At 36.8% G+C, this 24310-nt stretch overlaps 1 protein-coding gene across 4 annotated transcripts in view; it reads left to right on the top strand.

The window, feature by feature from the left end:
* The window catches only part of TRAPPC8 (trafficking protein particle complex subunit 8), a 52673-nt gene that overhangs the window by 3092 nt on the left and 25271 nt on the right, over positions 1 to 24310 (top strand). For 2 of the 4 annotated variants that reach the window (XM_071418762.1, XM_071418752.1), the window contains exons 2-15: positions 2622 to 2816; positions 5421 to 5504; positions 8218 to 8307; positions 9617 to 9791; positions 10179 to 10332; positions 11470 to 11551; positions 12983 to 13230; positions 14812 to 14927; positions 16162 to 16312; positions 17631 to 17731; positions 19226 to 19331; positions 20856 to 20987; positions 22945 to 23169; positions 24180 to 24288. In XM_071418762.1, coding sequence (XP_071274863.1) covers positions 2622 to 2816; positions 5421 to 5504; positions 8218 to 8307; positions 9617 to 9791; positions 10179 to 10332; positions 11470 to 11551; positions 12983 to 13230; positions 14812 to 14927; positions 16162 to 16312; positions 17631 to 17731; positions 19226 to 19331; positions 20856 to 20987; positions 22945 to 23169; positions 24180 to 24288 — 1968 coding nt within the window. The remainder of the gene's footprint in view (positions 1 to 2621; positions 2817 to 5420; positions 5505 to 8217; positions 8308 to 9616; positions 9792 to 10178; positions 10333 to 11469; positions 11552 to 12982; positions 13231 to 14811; positions 14928 to 16161; positions 16313 to 17630; positions 17732 to 19225; positions 19332 to 20855; positions 20988 to 22944; positions 23170 to 24179; positions 24289 to 24310) is intronic. The other 2 variants (XM_071418776.1, XM_071418768.1) reach the window with 1 other exon arrangement.

Here is a 24310-nt window from a genome sequence, read left to right as displayed (position 1 = left end):
CTTTTGACTTCTGTAAGAAAGTCACCTCCTGTTAGTGAAGGAGAAATGTTTAAAAAAGTGAAAGGACAGCTTCCCCAAATTTTCAAGTTCCTTTAATAAGGAAACCAAAAGTATACTGAGGATTTTATACCCTCATATTTATTCTCAAAGTGGCTGTCTTTCTTAACTGTTTTGTTTGTTAGTAACAACTGATGCCTGATTTAACATGTGTATGCATTGTATAAATTGTTTATATAGGTAAGTTTTCTTTAAAATAGGATCCTGTTTTTAACACTCTTTAAAAATGCTTATGAACTTATACGGTCTCTGTGGGAGGGAGGATTACAGTACACATGTCAATTAGCAAGTATCACTTTAAGATAGCATTGGTTACTCTTAAATCAAAGTATTTGACCTTAACACACAAAAAAAAGAGAGCTTCTGATAACTTTGTCTGATTCTAAGCCTTAAATATGTGCAAGATGTAAGGAAGTATAATGGCAACACTGTGCTTATTCAAGCTTAGTGTGATATTAGGAGTTCCTTGTTCATGTGTATCTTAGCATCTTCAACTTCTGATGAGAAAGATACGTTTCTAATACATGATACTGCTGCCAGTTTTGGCAAAGTTCTTTCTGAAATTATCTTATAAACATTTTAAGAAAATGTATAACACAAGACATGTCTTTTTTTGTATTAAAACTTTTTGAGGTTCCAGGTATGTCTGTTATTTCAGTCCTTATCATTAAACATATGCCACAGATGTCATCTGTGTTCTGTATGGAAATGTGCTTGCTCTTCATTATTATGGCTGTTATGTTTAGGGCAGACAGCAAGGATGAGTTGTAGTGTTATAGCTGTGCTGGTGAAGGCAAACTAGTTTCCTGGTTGTTTGCCACTTCCTTTACATCTGATAATTTCAAAATGGGGTTGATAATTTACCAATGTGATAAGATGAAAGAAGCCCCATCCAAAACAACTGCTTCAGCTTTCTGATAGAATTGCTGAACTAAGTAAAGTTTAGCTAGCACAACTGCCTTTTCTGGTGTTGGTAAATCCTTAAGATATATGAGTTCAATCTGAAACTTACAGCTGAAAAAACCCACACAATTTGAGGTTATTTTTGGCAGGATGAGTTTTCTAACCCGCTTTACTGTGTTTTCCCATGAGCTTAAGTGCTGGTAAAGCTTGGGAGTGAATATGTGCTTGAGGAAGGTAGAACTACATGAGTCAAGATTTGAACCACATTAGAAATGTGTTTCAACATTCAAAATGGATTGTGAACACATCTAGTGTGATCTGACTTTAGCTATGTACTTGGTACTTCTTTCTGAAGAGGCTTGTGGAGAAGGTGTGGAGTGCTTTCCAGGCTGGAGCAGATTGAATACTCAGTTTCAGACCTTTATGGTGTGAATCCTGTAGTTAGTTGAAAGATGAAGAAAACACTAAGAATTTTCCTTTGTGCTACCTTTTCTATGCTATACAGGAATTTGTGAAAAAGCATGCAGAGGAGTCGGGCTGTGCTGCGTGGCACATGGTAGCACCAGGTGGCTTAGGCAGCTGTAGTCAGTGTGTCCTGCCTGCACTCACAGTCTGGCTTGCTTGGTCGGGTTGTAGTTTGAAATAGGGTGAAATTACATGAAAAATCCCAGCAGGCCCAGAATTGTAACGAGTGTTGAAAATGTTGTGAACAGTTTTTTAAAACCAGATGGCTTTAGGAAGCAATTTTCACAAAGATTCTACAAAGGAAGCTGTAGCTAAAAATCATAGAATGTTTTAGGTTTAAAGGGACCTTCAGGAACGTCTAGTTCTAAATTTACCCTGCTGTGGTTAGAGTTACTTTCCATTAGACCAGGTTGCTCACATCCCTGTCCAGCCAGGCCTTGAACTGTTCCAGTGTTAGGGCATCACAGCTTTTTTGGGCAACCTGTTCCAATGCCTCACCATCCTCATGGTAAAAAATTTCTTCCCAATATCTGATCTAAATCTGCTTTCTTCTTTCAGTTTTAAACCATGCCCCCTTGTCTTGTCACTACGTGCCCTTGTACCTCTCCAGCTCTCTTGAAAGCCCCCTGTAGGTACTGGAAGGCTGCTCTAAGGTCTCCCCCCTTCTCCAGCAACCCCAACTCTCTCAGCTTGTCTTTTAGGATATGTTAATTTTGGATGAATGAATACTATGTTATCCCTGTCAAGTTTCTTAAATGCTATTTATTTGTGTGTGTGGGATTTCTTGGAAACTGCTGATTCCTTGAAAAATGATGTGTTGAGTGAAATCCATACATGGTTCCTATGGCTTTTCCATGAAAGTTGATATGTTCTACACGGAAGGGAGTGTATCAGTGTAGGATGTGCATGTACTATGTTAGATGGAGTGGATATTCTTACCAACTAAGATCCTATGCTATTCATTAATCAGTCTGCCTAGATGAGCCTAATGTTGAACATCAAGTAATTTTTTGTTACCACCTTCCTCCCCTCCATTTTTGGTAGTCAAGTATTATGGACTGTGATCTAAAATTGATGATGGAGAAGTTTAGTGGAGCAATCTTTAAAGAGAAAATGTGTTGGAAAAAGACTAATTTATGACAACTATTTTAACTCTGTCACACTCCTCAACAAATCCTCTTCTTTTTCCTTTTTAGTTCACATGAGAGATCCTAATAATCAGCTTCACATCATTAAAAATTTGAAGATCGCTGTCAACAACATCATTACTCACCCACCTCAGCCCGGTGCTATTCGGAAACTTCTGCATGATGTTGTGTCTGTCAGTCAGCCTGCTGAAGGACTGGTAGCTAATGTGATCACAGCTGGAGATTATGATCTCAACATCAGTGGTATGTAATGCTATTGTATTTTTCATAATGTAAACTGGAATTGGCTGAGAGATTTCTAGCCTTCATTTCAGCTTTGTGGCATGTACTAAAATTATTCAGAGTTGCAGTTTTGAGACATTGCTTTTACCGAATCCTTGGATTTATCGAATAGTTTTGGCTTTATGTAATGCTGAAAGAGTGGTTGAACTGAATTAATAATTTTAATTTTCCTGGTATTGTAGTTCTTCTCAACTTCTGCGAAATCATTATTTTAATGTAGCCATTAGCAATGCTTTCATTGTGTATTTTCTTGTTACAAAACTGATACAGTGACTTGTTGCACTTGGCTGAATAAATGTCAGAACGTGGTGTTGGTACTAATGTACAGCTTTATCTTGAAGTTAGTTAGTTATCTTAGTTATCCTAGCTTCTTTTATTTTTTATGATAAAGTCATAAAAAGCTTAAGGAAAAAGGACTGTGAGGAAAGGTGTGTGATTCCTTTGATTCTTTGTCTTTTTTTTTTTTCCCTCTGTGGAACTTGTGCTTCATATTTCACTGTCAAAATGACTAGAGTATTCTAAAGATGTTTTTTTTCTCAGATCTCCAAGTGATGAGGTATTGTGAATAATGCTAAATGAGACCTGATCTTAGGAGCTGAGAAGATTGAACTCCTCCCAATTAAGACCCTAATCCATTAAAGCTTCTGAGCATGTACTTAGTTTGAAGCTTGTATGCACTGCCCTATTTAAACATGCATAATTTATTGTATTTAAAGTTCAGCCTGCAGTGAAGAGTTTTGCTCTGCTATAGAAATAGACTGATAAAACTTTGTGAGGATTAGTGACTAATGTTGCTGTAGTAAATTCTTTTTTAATGTTGATAATGGAAAAATGGCATAATCTCATGTCTTGGATACCTAATTTACAAGATATGTCTTTAGCTTGATCTCCCGTGTTGGTTATAAAGCAAAAGACCTGAGCCTGGAAATTTCTTGTTTTTGAGATGTGTTGAAAATCCTACATTTTGTCAAATTTCTGTGCCCTTCTTTATAGATCACATTGGTGAATTGCCATTTTGCTATGAATTTTTTTTTTGATGGAAAGTTTGCTTCAATTTTAGAGATGGAAAAACCCTAAGAAAGCAGAATGATATCAGTGAGGAGACTTTTCCATGAGGTTTTTAATGACCTTAGTTTAGATGTTGAAAGAAGGGAAGAAAAATAGTGCCTATATTAAGCAATGCTTTGTAGTTACAGAAGCAAATATCTCTCCTTTTGTTTTCCATATTTGCTGATGGAGCCTCAGATGTACAAATTACCATGTTTGACTATCTTTTCTCTCTCAGTGATTAGGTTCCTATTTCCATTCACACTGGCTATATGCTTATTTGGCAGGAGGAGAGCTGTTTAAGATCACAAAGAAGGACAAATTCATGTAGTAGCTTTGTCATTCAGTGGAGCTCTGTGTCACAAAACACTTGACAGTGCTGTGATGGAGGAGTTTGTATCCCATTACAGTGTAAGAGAGTATGAGTAAATACCAAGTAGGGTTTCTTTATGCTTAGATGGATATGAGTATTTATTAAGACATTTAGGGTATTTTTTTTTCAACTTTCTTAGAGCATTTTATTCAAACCAAGGGATGCCTTCATTCCTGACAGCAGAACATAGTCATTTGGCATTGCAAATGGGAAACGTTCTCATCAGTTCTTAATTTGTTCTTTTTTGGGAGTGAATTAGTTTTCTAGGATAACGATATTAAAAGATATTTCCTTAATTTTAATGGTGATCAAGTGCAGTCTATTTTGAAGAAAGATAAACACTGTTTAAGAAGCTGAGTTATGTTTCTGGCACTGGGGTCATAATCCTGCTCTTTTTTTGATAAAAGTTTTGGAACTGGTGTGTTGTATTGATTTAATTGTTTGTAATCCTTCTTCGTTACAGTTTTATTTAATATTCTTTTATTTCCATAATCTAGTGCTGGGAGACTCATTTGGTTGCTGAAAAGTTGCTCGTGTTCAGCCATGCCTGCTTCTCCCATGTACTGGTGCATGTAGAAAGTGAAGAAAAATGATCCCATTAAAGAGCTAAATTATTTGAAAGAAGGAAAGACTTTTTTTCTACTAGATCAGTTCCCTGGCTATGTTTGTTCAAGGCTGCATGCTATAAATGCTGGCATGAGGCATTGGAGGAATATGTTTGAGATGAGAATGTTGGGGCAACCACTTTCAGCAGCTAATGTATTCAGGCACTTTTAACTAGTACTATAGGCTTGGAAATCTCACAAGTTAGTGCCTTAGATTTACTGTCTTCCATCTGGTAAAATAAAAATAAAGTGTAGATACAAGTTAAATCTTTGCTACTTGATAGAATTTTCATTTTTGTTTGAGCCTAGAATTGGGGCTGAACTAGAAATTAATATTGATTTCCATTAAAATACTCTGTCAAATGTTGAGAAGCTTGAACTATTCATGATTAAGGTTAGCTGGAATCAAATCTCCTGCATGCCCCTCATGGGCCTGCATGGTGTAGATTTTTTCTACTTCACGCTACCAGAGTGTAAAAGCCGAGAGTGTGTTTGCATCTGACCCTTTTTAGTATAATAATATCATGTTTTTTCTATCAGATCGCTCAGTTAAGGCTAGTGTTCCTTGGTACAGTAATTGGAAAGAGACACTGATGGAACTGAACACATCCACGTTTTATTCAGGTATTTTTTTGTGGTTGGTGCTGATTTGCCAAATTGCCCTTTACTCCTTTTCCATGTGCCCCATCCACCTTTCCTTACCATCTGCTACAACTGTTCAGCACTTTTCCAGACGTAGATGTGTGTTCCTCCATTTTTTTCCCCCTAACTGAAAAATCGTTGGTGGTGGTTGTTTTAATTTTTCTTTTAATCACATTTCTACTCCTGTTAATCAAAATCATTTGGTCTTTCCATACAATCAATAAGGGTGGTGGTGGTAAATTACCTGATGCTGTTAAAAACACTGGATTGTTTGATCCTATGGAACTGTATACTGTCACTATGCTGTATTTCAAGTGTACTTTCTGCTTCTCTGGGGAACGTCTTTCTCAGGGGACAGTAACACTTTTTAAGTTGGAACTCAACTGCTGACTGTACTTAGAGCACGTGTGTCTCTGCTATATTGACATCCTTTCTGGAGTATGATGCTTAAAAAAAGAAAAAGCTCTCTAATACATTTTTATATAGTTTATGAGACTTATTGCTGCCAAACCACATTGGTTATTGATCTCTCAAGGCTCTGCATTGTGGTCTATAAGAGCCAGGTTTTGATGTTTTTAATTTTTATATATTAATATAGTTTATGCCTTTGGTGAATAATATCCATTCATCCTTTCAGTAGTATCTGTTCAGATCCTGCTAATGCCTAAAGGGTACAAAACTTCATTAAGTAGACTTTCCATTATTACGCTGTTATGTAGAAATACTACTTTTTTTTATTCTTAATAAGTTCTGAATGTGTTAACAAGTTTGCCAAAACTTCAGTTCTGTTTCAGCATACTGGAAAAATGCAAAGTGTATGATCTGGGTACCTGAATGGCAGTGCTGGTTTACACTGCTGTAACGTGTTACAGTTGTAAAATTTTTTTCAAATACTGCTTTTGTTTTGAGTATGGTGTGTGTTTATCAAGTATCTACAGTAAGTGATTACAGCCCTGTAAAAGGCTCAAGTGAATCCTGTTGATGTTGCTGTGTAGAGGAAATCCCAGTTTCCTTTGAGGCTGCTTCCAAGGTTTTTAAATAGGCCTAATGAAAAAAGAGGGCAAGGGAACCAATCCACAAAACAGAGTAGTACTTCCCTGTTTGTAACTCTCAGATTTTAAAAAACACACATTTTTTTATTTTGCAGTGATTCAGCTGTAAAACAGAAGTGAAAATTTTTTGCCTTAGGTTGTTTAACAGTGTTTACTTTGAACCAGAGTTACTGCATGGCTTGTTATACTTGTGAAAAATGCGTATGCGTCACTTTCTTATGGCTTACTTTTAATAATAACAAGCTGTGTTTTCCTTAATTTAAATAGTTGGCATGTTTGCATGTAGGACTCAGTAAAGCCAAGAGCTTTTTATATCCTAGATGAGTACTCAGAGAACAGTTTCTGGAAAGGCTATAACCAAAAGCTGGAAGTTTGTCTCCTATTAGGCTTTTTTTAATGTGACATGTGCTCACTGCTAGACTGAATTCAAGTGTGGCTGTGTCCGACTTCTGTGTGTCTGAAGCCAGTCTAAGATGGCTTGACAATGTAGGATTGAAGAAAATGCATTAAATGAATGCCATACAAGATAATGCCAACATAAAAGTGAACCTGTTTCCAAAATTAGCTTAAGAAATCAAAGTGGTGGTTTAGCTTGGTTTTTATGAGGAGGTGCATGAGAGCCTTACAAAGCATTAGATATTTTTATTTACTAAAGTCTAGCAATGTGGGTTTTTAGGGTCATATAAAGAAAATACCTTCAGATTTTCTTCACAAATTTTTTTTCTCTGCTAGTTACTGTTTTCTAGTTTGCAGGTGAGATGACAGTGGATTCCAGTTACTTCAGTGTGAAATCAGGTTATTGAAAGTGAATTGATTTTGCTCTGGAATCTGTTTCCCACTCAAGGGAAAGGGGTTGGAGAACAAAGATATAATAGAACAGGCTTAAAAGAAGAAATAATAGTTCATTGTTTGACCTATAGCTCGAGTGGAAAGAAATGGACAATATTAGGTTCACATTTTTTTGATGTCCCAGACATCCTTGGTTTCCTTTGATTTGTTACTCTTAGGAAAATGAAATCCCTATTGTGAAAAGGCCTTGAACTTGGCAGGTTAAAATTGTTAGGCATTAATGGCACAACTTAGATCTGAGGTTTTATCTTCTTGGATCTTTGCCAGCTGAACTGTTTGTTTTAGCAAGGCATGGGAAGGGGACTGCTGTCAAGCCAAGTCAGCACTTGTAGAAAACAGGCAGCATAGGGTTTTGGTAATCCTTAGCTCCTCTACATACTCAAAAATGAATTTTGTTTCTTGGTCAATTCTTACATCCCTAGCCCAGAAATTCAATGACTGTTAGAAGAATTTATTTCTTTCTTTGCCAAGTGTTTGAGTGTTTAAAGGGATGGTAAAGAGTAGTGGTTTAACAAGAACTCAATACATGTGAGCCTGAAGTGGTGAGGAATGTGGTCCTTAAGGTGCTGTTCAGTTTCACAGGATTTGATTCAAGTGTTACTGTTTCTCCTACTTGTGTTGCATCTAAAATACTTTCTCCTTGGACTGTTCCTCCTTCTTTCCCCTGCCATGCAAACCTTGTCAGAGTTTGCAGGCTTCACTCTCAGGTGTAGTCTTTCATACTTCCTTTTCATTAATGGGTAAACAAGTTTCACTGAATACTCTAATTTGTCCTGTTTTATTGTGTATTTCAGCTACTACTCCTTGGTTTGAGTCTTACAGAGAGTGCTTTCTTCAGTCCATGCCTGCATCTGATCACGAATTCTTAAACCACTATGTTGCATGTATCCTTTGAATGTTACAGACCGCTCCAGGGAAGGCTGTTACAAAATGTAATGTAGGAGACACTGAAAATGTTGCAGTAACTCTTTCACAATTATGATTTGAAGTCTATATATTTTTCTTCTATGTCTGACTACACAGACTGGTTTCATAACGGTGTCAGGGTTTTCTTTGTGACTGTTTGGCCTGAGTTTTTTTATAGTGTTCCTATTGGGTTTTTTCCCCTTCTTCACACACTCTTTTTATGTCAAAGTGAGCTCAAAGACAATACCTGTAAATGAAACTCCATTATCCTCAGACACTTTCTGCTGTAGCTCTTGAAGTATCTCTTGTCTGTCCCTTATCTACAACAGAGGAATGTGTATTTGGGATGCATCTGCTGCTTTTTAATAGCTTTTTGTAAGCAGATGGAGTGGTGGAGGTTGGGGAGATGATGTTTTGGAAATTTGGTGAACTTTGAGCTATGCTGGATAAAAAGAAGTCTGGAAAGATGCCTGAATGCTTTCACATTTTTTTTTTACCAAAGCTTAGGCCTAATTTGCTTGTCTACAGGGAAATTGAGAATAATCACTGTTTCATGATGTAGCTGGTGTTAAGCTTTACAGTAATTATGATACTGCAGGTTTTATGACACTCCATTCTTAATTCTGTACTGAACATTATAATTTCAGTATAGTGGAAAGGTATTATAATGGCCACACCTGTGCAGAATTAACTTTGCAAAATACTGATTCTGGCTTCTGAATTTTAATAACATTTAAATTACAGCTTTGCTTTCTGGCTTCTCTGAAGTAATGTTTTTTGATTTGGTGAGTAGATGTAGCAGGGTGGGATGTTCCTTATTAATGATTGTGTAGTTGAGGTAAAAATCTGACCACTTCTGCTTTTTACTCGGGTGGTGTTGCTGTGTTTATGAATGCTGGTGATTACTGTTGTTCGGGTGATAACTTAAAGCCCCAACTCTCCTTGGAGGTTGAAAGCTAAAATACAGTGGGGATGAATTTCAGCTACATGTTTGCTATGTGAACATCTAGTCTCTATGTAAAATCATTGGCTATCATGTAGCAGCTTAAACTTAGATTCACCGTTGGAATTGGAGCAAACTCCTGTTGCATCTCATTTTACAGATGTTAGTTAGCTGATTGTTTTTTATTGAGAGTAAGGCCAAATTCTGATTGCACGTACTTTTGTGGCAGCATGTTTTACATACCTAAGTATTGTATCATCTATTCTATTTTATATACTTCCTGTTTTATTCTATGATCAGTGGTGTCCCTTTGTTCTTTGGGTATATGTCCTTAATGAATTCAGGTATGCTGGTAGTTTCTTCTAGTGAACCTGACCCTGTGGAGCAGTTCCTGAAGCTGTCCCAAGAACAGCATCGGATTCAGCACAGTAGTGAATACTCATATCCCAAGTGGTTTATACCAAACACACTCAAATATTATGTGCTACTGCATGATGTAAGCACAGGAGAAGAGCAAAGGTGGGTCATCTGCCTTCAGTGAGCTTACAGATGAGCTCTTTGACCAAAATGTTTGTGTTGATAAATTCTGTTGAGATTAGACATGCAACAGGATCCATTAGCCAGTATGCTATTATCAAGACAGATATTTGAAAGTATTATTTTTAGATGATCTTCTTGTAAAATGAAATCGATCAGTCCCAGCTTTTGGGGTAGGTGCTTTCTTTGGTAGCTTTCTGAACTAATTCTCAAAGATTTTCAGTTTACTCTTGCATAATGGATTGTTTTAAGAATAGGAGAATTTTCCTTTTAAGCACTATAGGTAATAGTCTAAAATAGTTTGTTGCAGTACACGCTCTAAAGTTAGTTTGATATCAAGACAGGATAAATGTTGTTTTACTGTTTCAGAGCTGACTCCATTTATGAAGAGATGAAACAGAGATATGGAACTCAGGGTTGCTATTTGCTGAAAATAAATTCTCGGGTGTCTAACAGAGGAGCAGACGAACAGATACCAGATCCTTGGAGTCAGTACCTTCAAAAAAACACTATCCAGAACCAGGTATTACAGTGTTCTAAAAACGGATCTTACCATGCTTATTAAAGTCCATTTTAGTTGCATTAAGTTTCACCTTAGTGTTATGTGTTTCTGCAGAATGGTTATGCAGTCCAGACACTTCTGACACAGCTGTGGCTTTTTGTGAGGGCCTAAGATGAGTCCTCAGTAGGAACTGTTCTCTGTGCTACTTAAGTTGACAGTAAGGAGCACTGAAATACTGGACTGTCTGAAATAGATTGACAGGAACACAGAAATAATAGACAAAAAATAAGAAATAATAAGAGTTGTAAGAGGAAACAACCTCAGAAGTGTCGTGTTCATAGCAAATTTCTACCTTCATTTTTATTTGTCTTCCTCGGTCTTAAATTTTTTTCCCTGGGTCTTCTGTACTTCACTAAATAGTCTGGGTGTGTTGTTTTGTGGGAGTATGTGTGGTTTTTGTGGTAACTTCTTGTGGGTCTAGTCTGGTCTGTCATCTGCTAAGATTGCAAGGGATGGTGTGTTTTGATTTTGCCATAAATATCTGTATTTTTGGCTTTAGAACCAAAAATACTCTTTTTTTGAGTTTGCTTTTGACTGACTTGCAGTTATAACTCCTTATGATTAAAAGGCTTCTGGAATCATATTTCTTTACCAAATGTAGCTGTCTGTTCTAGGTAGCCATTCTTGGCATCAGCTGCCACTGAAAAGTCAAAACATTCCATATTCTATAAGCTAAGAGGACCAGTGAGTTACAGTCCACCATAAACTAATCAGATATTTTTCTTTTTTTCTGTCTCGTGTGAACTGTGCAATATAGATCTTTGTGTGTGTGAGCTTATTCAGGAACTGCTTTAGGGAATATATTTTTGCTGCTGTAGGCATTGCTGTGCAAGAGTTGGAGTTACTTTGATTGACAGGCAAGCCAGTTGAGCAAGTTAGAAGGTACTTGATTCATTTGGTGAATATAACTTTCATCTTTAAAATAAGACAGTTTATTAAAGCCTCAGAAACTACTTAGAGAAGTTAATACATATGAACAAACACACTACTGTAGTAATTCAGTTAACTTATTGAAACTGACAACTATTGTTTAATGACTTTTGTATGTGGATGAGTAGTCTTAAAGTTCTGACTTTTTTCCCCTCTCTTTTCTGGCAGGATTCCTATGAAGATTATACTGTTGTTTCAAACAAGAATACTGATCACTTGATATCAGATGGCATAGACAGTGAAATTAAAGGTATTTTTGTAGCTTTATAAAAACCTCGATCTTACAGCGATTACACAACTGTCTTTTGTCTTGGACAGTATTTAATTAGATGGTCTGTTAGGCAGCTCAGAGTAATGGTTTTTTAAATGCTCTAAGTGTCCTCAAAGAAAAATGCTGTGGTACTGACCTACTGGATTGGTGACATCTCCTTAATGAGGTGGTTAATGATGTATTGGGCTCATATTTTGTAAGTCTAAGCATATTGTCTGCAAACTCTGGTAATTAGTGAAAATAGCATAGGTTTAAATGGCCAGTTTTCATAATAATGAAAGTTTTGGTTTGTATACTTTGCTATAACTTGGAAGCTGAGGTTTTGGAGTTTGTCCTTGGTTTTCCTATTAAATCTGTAAATGTTAGGGAAGTGCTTAGTTTCTAAGTTGATTGGAAGCATTTGCTTTGGAACTCGGCTTGTGGATGGGAGAGGATAGTAAATGAAATTGAGTGCAAATTATTGCACCCTTCAACACAATTAAGATAGGTGTGTAGGATTCAGATGAGAGGCATCACCAAACAGGGAAAAAGTGAGGTACCCTGCATTGCCTGGCCTGCCTCAGCCCAGATCCTTCATATCTCACCTGAAAGGCTTTTGGAGACCTAGTATGTGTAGGAGACCCTACAGTTGCCATCTTTGTAAGCCCAGATGTAATCTAGGAGCTACCAATTGATCTAAACTCAGGATTAGATTTCATGAGTAATATCCATTGAGGATTTGCTTTCACAGCTCAGCTTTGCTTGGTGCCACATAGAGCAAGCTGATTTTCTTATAAATAAGAGAACTGCTTAAGTCTTAGAGTGAAGCAGTGTCTCAGTCTATTTCAGAGAGCCAAATGCAAGAGTGATAAGCAGTCCTTCTCATTGAACAAAGAGGACTTTGGAGGAAATTGTTTTACATCATGATTGCTTGGAACAACATGGAAAATTAGATTTGTTTTGTTGGTTTTGGTTTGTTTTTTTTTTTTTTAACCTTAAAACATAAACAGAAAAAAAGAGAATGGACCCAATGGAGCCATTGTAGTAATTGCTGCAATCCCAACTTTGATGAATGCTTTATTTTGATTTTAATGTTTCCACAGTTTTCCTTCAAAGTTGTTAATATTAATCAGCATACTGGAAGATTTTTTTGCACTGTAGTTGAGGACCAAAACTGAACATATTTAGTCATGTTGTAATTCTTGAGATTGCCTGAACTTTCTGAGAATTGCAGGGATGATACAATAGTCAGTGCTCAGCTGCTGCCTGCTCAGCATTGATGTGTAGTGCAAAACAGTTGGTGAATTGCTTTGCTTTCCAGAGTTCTGAGTAAGGGAAGCTTTGAAGTAGGTTAGTAAAAATGACCTTTAAAACCCAAAATATTTAAGTAGCTTTATACTTACTGGAACTTCTATTTCAATCTTTCAACAGATGGCTTGTCAAATAACTTTAAGACTCACCCCCTTCAACTGGATCATCCCAGTGGCAGTTTGGATAGCACTGATTACATGAAGGCTTCTACGTCACTTCAAGACTCAAAGAAGTCAAATTCTGGGACACCTCATGGTGCTTGTTTAACTCTCACAGATCACGATCGAATTAGGCAGTTCATACAGGAATTCACATTTCGGGGACTTTTGCCACACATAGAGAAAACAATTCGACAGCTCAATGATCAGGTCAGTTTACCCTTAAAAACACTTTGTGCTATAATAAGGAAAAATGGTTAGAGTATAAATCCAGTTACCCAAAAATCTGTTTTGACAGTATTACTTCCTTCTGCATCTAACGATTCAACAGTCTTGCTGAAAACTGTTAGTAGATTTAAGAGAAATAACTGAAGTTTTCTCATTATTATTTAATTTGTCTTTTATAAAAACAAGAACTAATTCATATCAGCAACTCCAGTGCAAGGTGGCTTCTTGGTGAAAACCTGTGTGACTTGTTTCCAGGGAAATCTGTTGTACCTTAATATTCTATGCTTTTGGATTAGTCTGGCCTGGGGAACAAAATAGACTTTGTGTTTCAACATCAGAATACACAACTAAATTTAAGAAATTTATTTAATCAATAGTTGTCTGCAAAAAAAGCTGTCCCCCTCAGTTGCTACTTGACATGGAAGAAATGCAGGGACACCCTGAATTGCGTAATTCTGTTGATTTCAGCAGTTTTTGCAGCTGAGTATGCTTCTCTCAAACTAGCATTTTTTGGAAGTGACATTAATATCATGTCCATGTTCAGTCAAGGTCACGCATTAAAGTTATTTGCATCACAGTGAAGTCCTTTATTTTACAAGTGTTTCACTCTTACATGGGCTTAAGCAGCTGAAGAGATGGATTGACTTGCATTAGTGCAATCAAATTACTGTATTCACATTAAGTTTTGGACCCAAATATCAGTCAGTTGTCTGAGTTCTGGTTTTATTTTGATTGGATTGTCTATTCAAGTTATAGTTTTAAGTATGAGGGCTTTCCATATGAAGGGTCATGTTGTGCTAGGAATGCTCACTCCCTGAATTGACTTTTGGGAGTTGGTATGTGCTGACCATATTTACATTTAGTAAGTTTTATGGAGAAGCATTAAAAAGAAGTGGTTACGTAAAGTGTAGCAAACAGGAATGCAGTGATATATTCCTAGTCCTGGTAAGAAAAGAGAGATGTTCTGCTTTTTAAAATTATCTTTAAAGAGTGATTATAGGTTGCCATATAGAACAGGAGTGGTAATTTCCTGCAGAAGTTTCCTTCTAAGTGGAACTTATGTAAAAGAATGAGGTTGTGTAATGTTGCTTGCCTCATACCTTTGACACTTGAAACTGTAGTTCGTGGTGTGATAATGCTTTATGTGGGTGAGAGAGAAGGTTCTTTCTTGTAGTATGCACTTAGTCTAGATTTTAGGTTGGACTACTACCCAAAATTGGATAATCTGATTATTTAGAATTTAGTTTTCAAACACATGTAGCAAATGTTCAGGTTCTTAAGATGTCTGTTTTACAGAAAGAATATAAAAACCTCAACTGTAAACCTCAACTGAGATAAAATAAACATATGAACTATGAATATATAAAAATAAATATAAGAACTTCTGTCTCAATGTCAGATTAATTCTAAGAAAGAGGGTTCTTAGTTATTTTACTCCTTTAATTATTTCTGGTTTATGGAAGACAAATCAATTTACAAGTGAAGTTTGACTTTTTATATTAGTTTAACTTATGTCTCTTGCAATATAGTGCTCTAATTCTCTAATTCAATGTCTTCCTCCAGTTAATATCCAGGAAAGGCTTGAGCCGATCACTGTTTTCTGCTACTAAAAAATGGTTTAGTGGCAGCAAGGTTCCAGAGAAAAGTATAAATGAGCTCAAGAATACTTCTGGTTTGCTGTAAGTAATCTCAGTCCTTATTTTTAGTTCTAAACTGGAAATGTAGCCTTTTTTAGGGGCGGGAGGGAAAGCATGTGTTTGTTTGATGGTGTTCTGCAAAGTGAACTAAACCAGCAGTGTTGTGAATGATTTCAGTTAGAAAAATCATGAAAAGTACTGTGCCTGAATATGTACAATAAAGGAGTAGCAGAACTTGAAGGGGTAAAATAGACTGTAGAGTCATCTGCCTGCTCTATTTACAGTGAGGCTTTCTAAGTTAATATGAACACATGATTTTAAGAGTACTGGTCATAAAAAGAAGCTATGGTTTGTCATGGGGGATTTTTCAAGAATTTGTACAAGCTTTCCCACCTGTCATTACAGCCAAACTCCATGTATAGGTGTTTTTGCTTATGCAGTTTGTTCCAGCAGAGTATTGAGTATATTGCTTTTACAATGTGTTCAAGAGCTAAACTGAAGGGAATTTCATACTTAGTGCACCTGTGTCTTAGTATACATTAAAACCAGGTTTTAAGTGTTAGCAAAATACAAATTCTGTATGATTTGGTAATTCCCTCTGTGGTTGTATAAACTTGAAAAACAACTGTCTTTACCACAGAAGTCCAAATAATTTTGATCATTGTCTAGTCAAGGTTAACGTCCTTGACATGCACATACAGCTTCAAATGTCTGTATTGTGTGTCTTTGGATTCATAATGAAAATGTTGCTAATTCCAGCTTTCTGTTTTGAACTTGTAAGCGTAGTTCACTTCCTACAGCATCTGACATACAAGTGTTTGTGAAAATGTATTTGATTATCACTGAAGTGAATCATATATATTGGATTAACCAAAAATTAGATTGATGCTTGCAGAGAACAGGAACTTGCAGTGTTTTGGCATAAAGCATAGTTATTAGTGGACTTATTTATTTCAGGAGAAATGTGGAGAAATAACAACTTGAAGCCAAGTGAACAGTCAAAGTCTTATTTTTTTTCCTTCTCATACAGTTCTGCTTAGCTCTGATGGTAATCTGACTGAGCAGTTTGAGTGGTAGCTATAAACTCCATTCAGTATTTCTTGGCTAAGAGGAGTGTGTGCTTTCAGTGTTACTGAAACAGTGAATCTTGCTAGTAAGAAAGTAGGATGTGAAGCCAAGTTATGTGTGGAAGCAAGGAAAGAGATTCACTTTTCTTGGCTGTTTTGGGGCAAGGCTGAGAGAGGACAACTTTGAATTTAAATATTTGTATTTATAGGTATCCACCAGAAGCGCCAGAACTTCAAATCCGGAAGATGGCAGACTTGTGCTTTTTGGTGCAACACTATGAACTTGCATATAGCTGTTACCATACTGCAAAGAAGGACTTCTTAAATGATCAGGCAATGCTTTATGCAGCTGGAGCACTGGTTGGTACTTCATGTAGCATGAACATTCTGTGAACTTTTTCTAATAATCTCTAATATTTGTCTGAAGGTAACAAAATGCAATCTCTCTTCTCCACCTCCAAATTTGTAAGGGTCTCCTCAAATCTGCTGCCTATCTTTAGGAAACTCCAAGGTGTTGTAAAATCTGTTTTCTGCTGTTATATGAAGGGAATAAAGGTATGAATAAGAACTGGAGAGTTAATTCTTAAAATGTGGATAGGAGAAAAACTAGAATGCAATCTCCAGAAAAATTGATCTTTAAACTGATAACTCAAAGCCAGACATAAAATAGCTTTAGAGTATCTCTTTTAGACTTAAGTAAAATATTTATTTGCCAGAAATTCAAGACTCTGTCACTATAAATATGGTATTGTATGTGTTTTTGGGTGACTTAAAACTTGAAGGCTACACTGTGAGTATGTCACTACTGAATTTCACCCTAAACATATACTCATTCATCATTTCCTCCTAAGAATGATGGTGTTTATGACTAAAATAATTTTAAACAAAAGGAATGGGAGTACTGGGGGAAAACGAGTAATTTTATCAATTTTTAGAAGATACATATTTTAAACTTTAGTCTGGTTAACTTGCTAAAATTTGAAACTCTGCTTCATAGACCCATGGAAGCATTATTGTACACCTTTGCATCTTGATTAACACTTTTGCTTAAATATCTGTTTTTACAATTCAGAAAGTTGCTCTGCATTTGGATAATATGAATAAGCAGAATAATATTAAGAAATCTTAATTTCCAAATGAATGGAAGGAGTCTTAATTATGAATTTGTTGCAATTTCCTAGTCTTAATGTTTACTTTCTGCAGACACTCTTTGCTATAATATTTTCAATCTGTGAGAAAAGCAGTAAAATTTCAGACTGTGTGTTCACTAGAGTTTCCTTGGAAGCTGATAATGTAATTTCATTTAAGCAAAACTGAAAAAACAGACCTCATCTTAAAATACATGTTAGTGCTACTTTGCAGGAGCAATCTTCCTGATAATAGGAAGTTCTTTTGGATTTGTAAAACTGCACTGAGTCAATGCTTCTGCACAATGTTGGGTGTACTGTCAACTGCAAACACTTCTGTGTGTAACTCTCTGGCTAGTTACAAGCAGAGCCATAAATAGGCTGTTGTCTTAAACCTTTTATCAGTTACAGTGTATTGGATACTTTTATATGCCAGTAACTGATTACATGAAGATCTTGAACCTAATAGCTATTGAAACATGTTCCTCAGTATTTTGAGGTTTATGATTTGTTGAAAAACCTACATTGACTTTACTGGATTTCTCTTGTAGGAAATGGCAGCAGTATCAGCTTTTCTTCAGCCTGGAGCTCCTAGGCCATATCCTGCTCATTATATGGAGACAGCAATTCAGACCTACCGAGATATCTGCAAGTATGTTGTTTACTTTTGTACTGATCTTTGTATGGTGAAAGTTGAAAGATCTGGTGGCTTAACTTTCTTGCCCTGAACAGTAATAGTGTGCCAGATGATCACAAAATGATGGTAACATTTTAAGGAGTAAGATAAACTAACATATCTAGGATAGCATGAAAGGAGATCTGGGCTCTTCTTAACAGAGTGCTTATTGAACTTGTGTATTGAATTCACATGGTAGATTTTTAGGTAGTGGGATGGCTGCAAGGAGGGTTTCTGTGAGAAGACAGCAGGAGCTGCCTGTGGCAGAATCAGTTTTCACTCATCTCCAAAATGAACCTGCTGCTGTCCAAGCTGGCAGTGCTGCTGTTACCTCTGTGATAACACATTTAAGAAAGGGTAAAAATAGCTGTGCAGCAGCTGGGAGAAAGGAGTGAGAAAATGAGAGAAACAGCCCTGCTGATACCAAGGTCAGCAGAAGACAGGACTTCCCTGCAGCCTGTGGTGAAGACCATGCTGAATCAGGTTTTCCCTTGTGGCTCATGGAGGTGCATGGGCAAGCAGGGACCTACCCTGTAGCCGGTCCAAGGCCAGAGCAGGCGGATGTACCTTGGAGGTGGCTGTAGTCTGTACAGAGCCTATGCCACAGCAGGTGGCTGTCAGGAGCTCTGACCTGTGGGGAAACCACACTGAAACAGTTCCTGAAGGACCCAACACTGCAAAAATGATACATGCTGGAGCAATTCTTGAAGAACTGCATCTGTGGGAGGGACCCCACACTGAAACAGGCGAGGAGGATTTGGAGGAGGAAACAGCAAAGAAGAAATGTTATAAATTAATGTTAAAAGACCACAGCTTCTTCTCCCTGTTCCTCTGCCTTGCTTGTGGGGAGGAGGAGGTAGAAGAATTTGGAGTGAACTTGAGCCTGGGAAGAAGGATTAGTCAGGAGAAGGTGTTTTATTTCTGCTTTTATTTATCACTGTGCTATTCAGTTATTAATTGCCAATAAATTAATTTAATCTTCCCCAAAACAAGTCTGTTTTGCCCATGACTAAATGGTGAGTGGTATCCCTGTCCCTTTCTTGCCACATGAGGTTTTTAGTCTGATCTTCTTCCCCTGTGTTGCTGAGCAGGGGGCGTGACAGAGCAGCTTGGTGGGCACCTGGTATATGGGTACAGCTTGCCAGTACAACCTGCTTCTAGTTGTTGGATTTCTTGTTTATCAGATAATTTTATTTGGTACTCTTAAAAACACAATAATGTTCTAAAAAATGCTCTCCAGCTTTGACTTTCATAATGCTCCTGTTATAGTAGAATTGGACACTTAACATGTCAATCTGTATGTGGTTGTTTTGTGGGGAGTGAACTGTCATATATTTTGCTTTAAGAAGAATAAGCTACAGAACCTCAGTCTGATGTCATGTCTAGCAAATTAGTAAGATTCAAGAAAAAAAAGTTCTCTGAGGTTTATTTTGATAAATATTTATTAATACATGCATGTTTTTACTTCAGGAACATGGTTCTGGCTGAACGCTGTGTACTGCTTAGTGCTGAAATCTTAAAAAGTCAAAGCAAATATTCAGAGGCAGCTGCTCTTCTGATTCGTTTGACCAGTGAGGTAAAACTTAGTAGCTTTTTCCATTTCTGCCCTCTCACTATTTGTTTTCTTACTCAAACACTTCTAGGTTGCCTTCTGATTCTTGTGCTACAGTATTTTCTAGCCAAAGGTAGCAAATGAACAGGTATAGAGCATGAAGTGAAGAAAACTGTGTACACTGTAAGTGAAGGAACTAGTACAGTTACTCTTTTTCTAGTCAAATGACTTGCTTGACTTCCTTAACCATGCTAAATATGTTATCTTTGGCTTTGTAACTAATTTTCTTTGACATCTGCCTAGCTCTTGGATGGTGTAGCTTACAAACTCATGTGTTACAAGTATTAGCATGGCTTGCTAGAGCCATAGTGGACACTATCCCATATATAATCAGAAGTTCTCTATAGTTTAGGCAACTAAGATTGCTGTAGCTCAGCTGGTATGAATCATTAGAACCTTGCTGTGTAAATGAAACTGTACACTTCTGTGATATTAATTGGTGAAAATTAGCATGGATCAGCTTCTGACCCAGGAATTGTCTTGCTTTAAAAGGAATGAAGAAAAATGTTGGTGTAGCATCTCCTTTAAAGCTTGGAGGGAAGTTTAATTAGTAGTTCTGATTTCATGGCCAGCTGCACCAAATGTGATGCTTCTGAGACCTTCCTTGGACTGCTTAAGCACGGAATAAATCTGTTTAGTTCTGTAATTTTCTTTCTCAACTGTCTCTGTAGCTTCATTCTTTCCCTTTCAACTTAAGCCTGCTATCAGTGTTTACAAGAGCAGACTAAGTTATTAAAGCAAGGAATTTAAATCCTGTTAGGTCTGCATGGTCATTTTACAGCTTAAAATTGCACATAGTATGCCTGTGGAGCATTTTGGTAGTTGCAAGGAAAATCTTCACTGGATACTATATTGGTGTCCCAGAGTATATTTGTAGTCAAGATACAGACTTGAGCATCACTGATAGCGTGGAGTTCAGCTGTGGTAAAATCAAGTAGATTCTGTTCTGATTGGTTAAAGTAATATAGCTGTGTCTTGGCAGAAGAGAAGTATATAATAGTAAGAAATTGTACATTAAGAAATCAATACGTTCAAAAGGTTCATGTGATAAAAATTCACCAAGTTTCATTGCTTCCTGTATTTTTCAGCCCTCCTGGTAGAGGTCTTATTTTTTGGTTTTAGCCCTAGTATCTGCAGGGGGAGGGGAGGGTAAAAGGTGGGAGAGTTCTTCAGAGGTAATGGTAAGTGTTTGAAACTGTAGCCTGAGTAACTGAAAAAGCAGAAAATACTTCTTTTGTTACTCATACTGAAAAGGGTTCATATATGCTTCGCTAGAATAAGTAAGAACATGATGGCATTGAATGTTGAAAAATACTTTTAGTTATATTTTATGTACTCACATATGTATATAATGTTTGCATATGAAAGAATCTTCAGTTTCACAGAACTCTTACAACTTACTGTCCCTCTTAGCATTAAAACAAGGCCACTGTTACCTTTATGGTTTTATTCGACTCAGGCTAACTCTTCTTTTTTCCTTTTGAACAGGATTCAGATCTTCGCAGTGCACTCCTGTTGGAGCAGGCAGCCCATTGTTTTATAAACATGAAAAGTCCCATGGTTAGAAAGTTTGCATTTCATATGATATTGGCTGGCCACAGATTTAGTAAAGCAGGCCAGGTAAGTATTATCTTTCCACATGGAAAATATGCCTGGTATTAGATACTTTGTGTGTCATTAGTCTGGAAAAAGATGCTTAGCATCTGACACTTCTGTGCTAGTCTGCAATATTCTGTTTTGTAATCTTCTGAAAATGATTTCTGGAGTGATCACCCTAGCCTTTTACTTCTGTTTTTGAAGGAATGCTGAAGATTGCTGACTTGAAACTTAAGTGATGTGTGTTTTCATTTCTAGGTCTCATTTTATACACAGTAATTTTGCTTTTTTTGGGCAAAGGAATATTTTTACTCCTGAGATAAGAGTGAATTGCGGGAGATAATTATTTGTTAAACTCGGCTTATTAGAATAGTAGCAGAATTTAGGTGTTTGTTTTTCCTGGTGACTTAAATACATGTTCTGTATTGGAGATGCAGGTGTGTGAACAGTTACAACAAACCAAAGCATCTCTGTGGCTGTTAGACTTAAGTGGCAGTTAAAGCAATACAGATCAGATTGTTTTTACTCCCATTCACATTACTTTGCAGGCAGTTCTAATGGTGGTAGATGAACTTCTTTGGATAGAACTTTTGTGCTTTGTTTCTGCATTAGTTGTGGGATATATTCTGTAACGATAGCTTGTGCTTGATTCCTGCTGGACTTCTTATTGCTAGACAATAATACAGGAGAATCAAGGTGTCAAATTTCTGTTTTAAACAAAGCCCTATGGTCTTGGCTGGGGATTTTCTCCCACCCTGCCCAATCTCAGGCTCACTGTGCTGGTAAGGACTAGAAAAAGTATTTTTGCATTGTTGGCTTCTGTGAAGTAAGGAATAGTAGGAGTACTTCACCCCCTCCTTGGTTTTCTTCATGCAACAGTTTTCCTGTCTGTTGTTATGACAGAACAGTAATGGCAGGAAGCTATTGATCAGTTTTTCATGTTTTTACTCTTTTATATCCTGTTCCTTTGTCTGGGAAAGTGAATGCATTTTGTAAAGTTTTGACTTTTGTGTAACAGCTCTCTTCGCTGTTTGTGTCTAATATTTGTAGGGATTCTGGTTTCCAAGAAGTACTTTTTCAGTGTTACAGGAAATGTAGCTATTTTATTTTTCCTTAGAGGTACGAAACTATAAAATGGTACTTAAGAGAAATCAGCCAGGCTGTTTAGCTGCAGACCATAATACCATATTTTAAAGTGACACTAGTACATGCTGATGTTAAGGATTTACTGCTTGTACTCTGCTGTCATCACCATATCAGTGTGAGCGTGTATTAGATTTTTTCCCCGTTAGTGCTGTAAGTAAGGGAATGCTGTTGCCATTTTTTAGAAGCTGAGACTTAGCTGTACAGTGAATGTCTATACAGCTGTTCAACACCTAGACTTGGGATTGAATGCCTGGGTCCTGAGGTACGTGCAGGAAAGGAGCTATGTAGCTTACTGGGATCAGTCCATCTATCTCCCAGTGGCTGATACGATGATTGGTAATTTTTCTTGTATGTAGGGCTGTGTTTTGTTGGTTTTCTTGGCATGGATTTTTGTCCCAGATACATATACTGAACAGCAGTTGGCTGAAAGTATCACACTGAAAGTTCAGTTCAGGTGGAATGAAATGTATTACATCTAGCTTATGTCCTGAGGCTTGGCAATAGAGCTCTGTAGACTTTAGCAGTCAGTCCTAAAGGAACTTCAAACACTGTTTTAAAAGTATTATTTGCTTTTCTAACTTACTGCCTGTTACTATAGTCTGAAAATGTGAACTTAATCTGGAGGCCAGGCTCTGTACTGTAGGAACAAGTACTTTGGTGCTTAGATTAGTATTGACCAGATTCTATGAGGCACAGTTCTGAAACATTACAGTTTGCATAGTGGCAGGGATGTGATAAAAAATACTTTTCTGACTTAACTGTTCAGTCTTCCTAATGTTATAATTTCAGTCAGTGGATAACAGGAAAATTTGACAAATGACCTTTGTTCTTGCAGAAGAAACATGCCTTACGTTGCTACTGTCAAGCCATGCAGGTTTACAAAGGGAAGGGCTGGTCTCTTGCAGAAGACCACATTAACTTCACCATTGGTCGTCAGTCCTTTACACTTCGTCAGCTGGACAACGCCGTGTCTGCCTTCAGACATATTTTGATCAATGACAGTAAACAACCTCCAGCTCAGCAAGGAGCTTTTTTAAGAGAATATCTTTATGTCTATAAGGTAAATTACTTCCTTGTCTTTGTTTCTTGAGTAATAAGTAATTTTGTTGCCACCAATTCTCTATTAAATCATTAAATGATTTTCTGTTTTATCTGCTTTGTTCCAGAGTTTTTTGGTTTTTTTTTAATCTAGTTGATGTGTTCAGTTTTTTACTTCAGACTTCAAAAAACCTGCACATGCTGCATTTCATGTGTGTAGTGCTTTCACTAATGGGTATAAGTATATGAGTTATTATCACAGTAATGTATGTGTTTTTATTACAATAAAGTCTTCTTTTTGAGGGTCATAGCTGGATTGTAGTTGTGATAATTTTAGAGGAAATGGGTCAGTTCTGTTTTGATCAATTTATAATGATTTTGAGGGCTTTTGATAATACATGTTTAATAAAGACTAGATAGCTCTGTCATCATCCATATAGTGAATTTCATTCTTTATTAAGGATAGAATTTGTTGGATCAAGTGACTCATTGAGTTGTGTTTAAGTTCATGGGTGATTCTGGATTGCAGTATACTATATACATCATGGGGTGTGTAGTGCTGATATTGCCACACAATATGCAGCCATGTAGCTACTGTCTTTTAAAGCTTATGAAGAGAATTTCTGGGGTGTTTAAGTTATGGCAGACCTTACTCAAAGGCTGGTAGTTGAATCCGCAGCTCAGCTTGGTGAGAGTCTTGTTTAATGGTGATGGGATAGTAAATATAGTTTATCAAATTCTGAGTTAGAGAGTCAAGCTTTGCATCAAATAAAGCTCATAACTGCAATGCAACCATGGTAGTAATTAGATTTCAGGGTTAAAATAATTATTCTCTTTTCCCATAAGGATTTCACAAACTTGAAACACCTATTATAGAAAAAAATTAAACAATGTCAAACAGTTAATTGAAATTATTTATTCCATCTTAAAAGTACTTCCTGTTCAAACATTGAGTGTTTTTAACTTGGCTTCCTTATCATTCAACCATTGGTAATGTACATGACACTCTGTTTTCTTGCTCCTTTTCTCCAGAATGCAACCCAGCTGTCACCTGATGGTCCCTTACCACAGCTTCCTTTACCATATATTAACAGCTCAGCAACTCGTGTTTTCTTTGGCCATGATCGACGACCAGCAGAAGGTTAGAAAATTTTAAGTTAACG

The sequence above is a fragment of the Agelaius tricolor genome, unplaced genomic scaffold (genome assembly GCF_023055355.1).
Source record: "Agelaius tricolor isolate 1412-34295 unplaced genomic scaffold, bAgeTri1.0.p SCAF_2, whole genome shotgun sequence".
Taxonomy (NCBI): Eukaryota; Metazoa; Chordata; class Aves; order Passeriformes; family Icteridae; genus Agelaius; species Agelaius tricolor.
The sequence above is the reverse complement of the archived record's forward strand: the minus strand, read 5'-3'. Positions and strand labels throughout refer to the sequence as shown.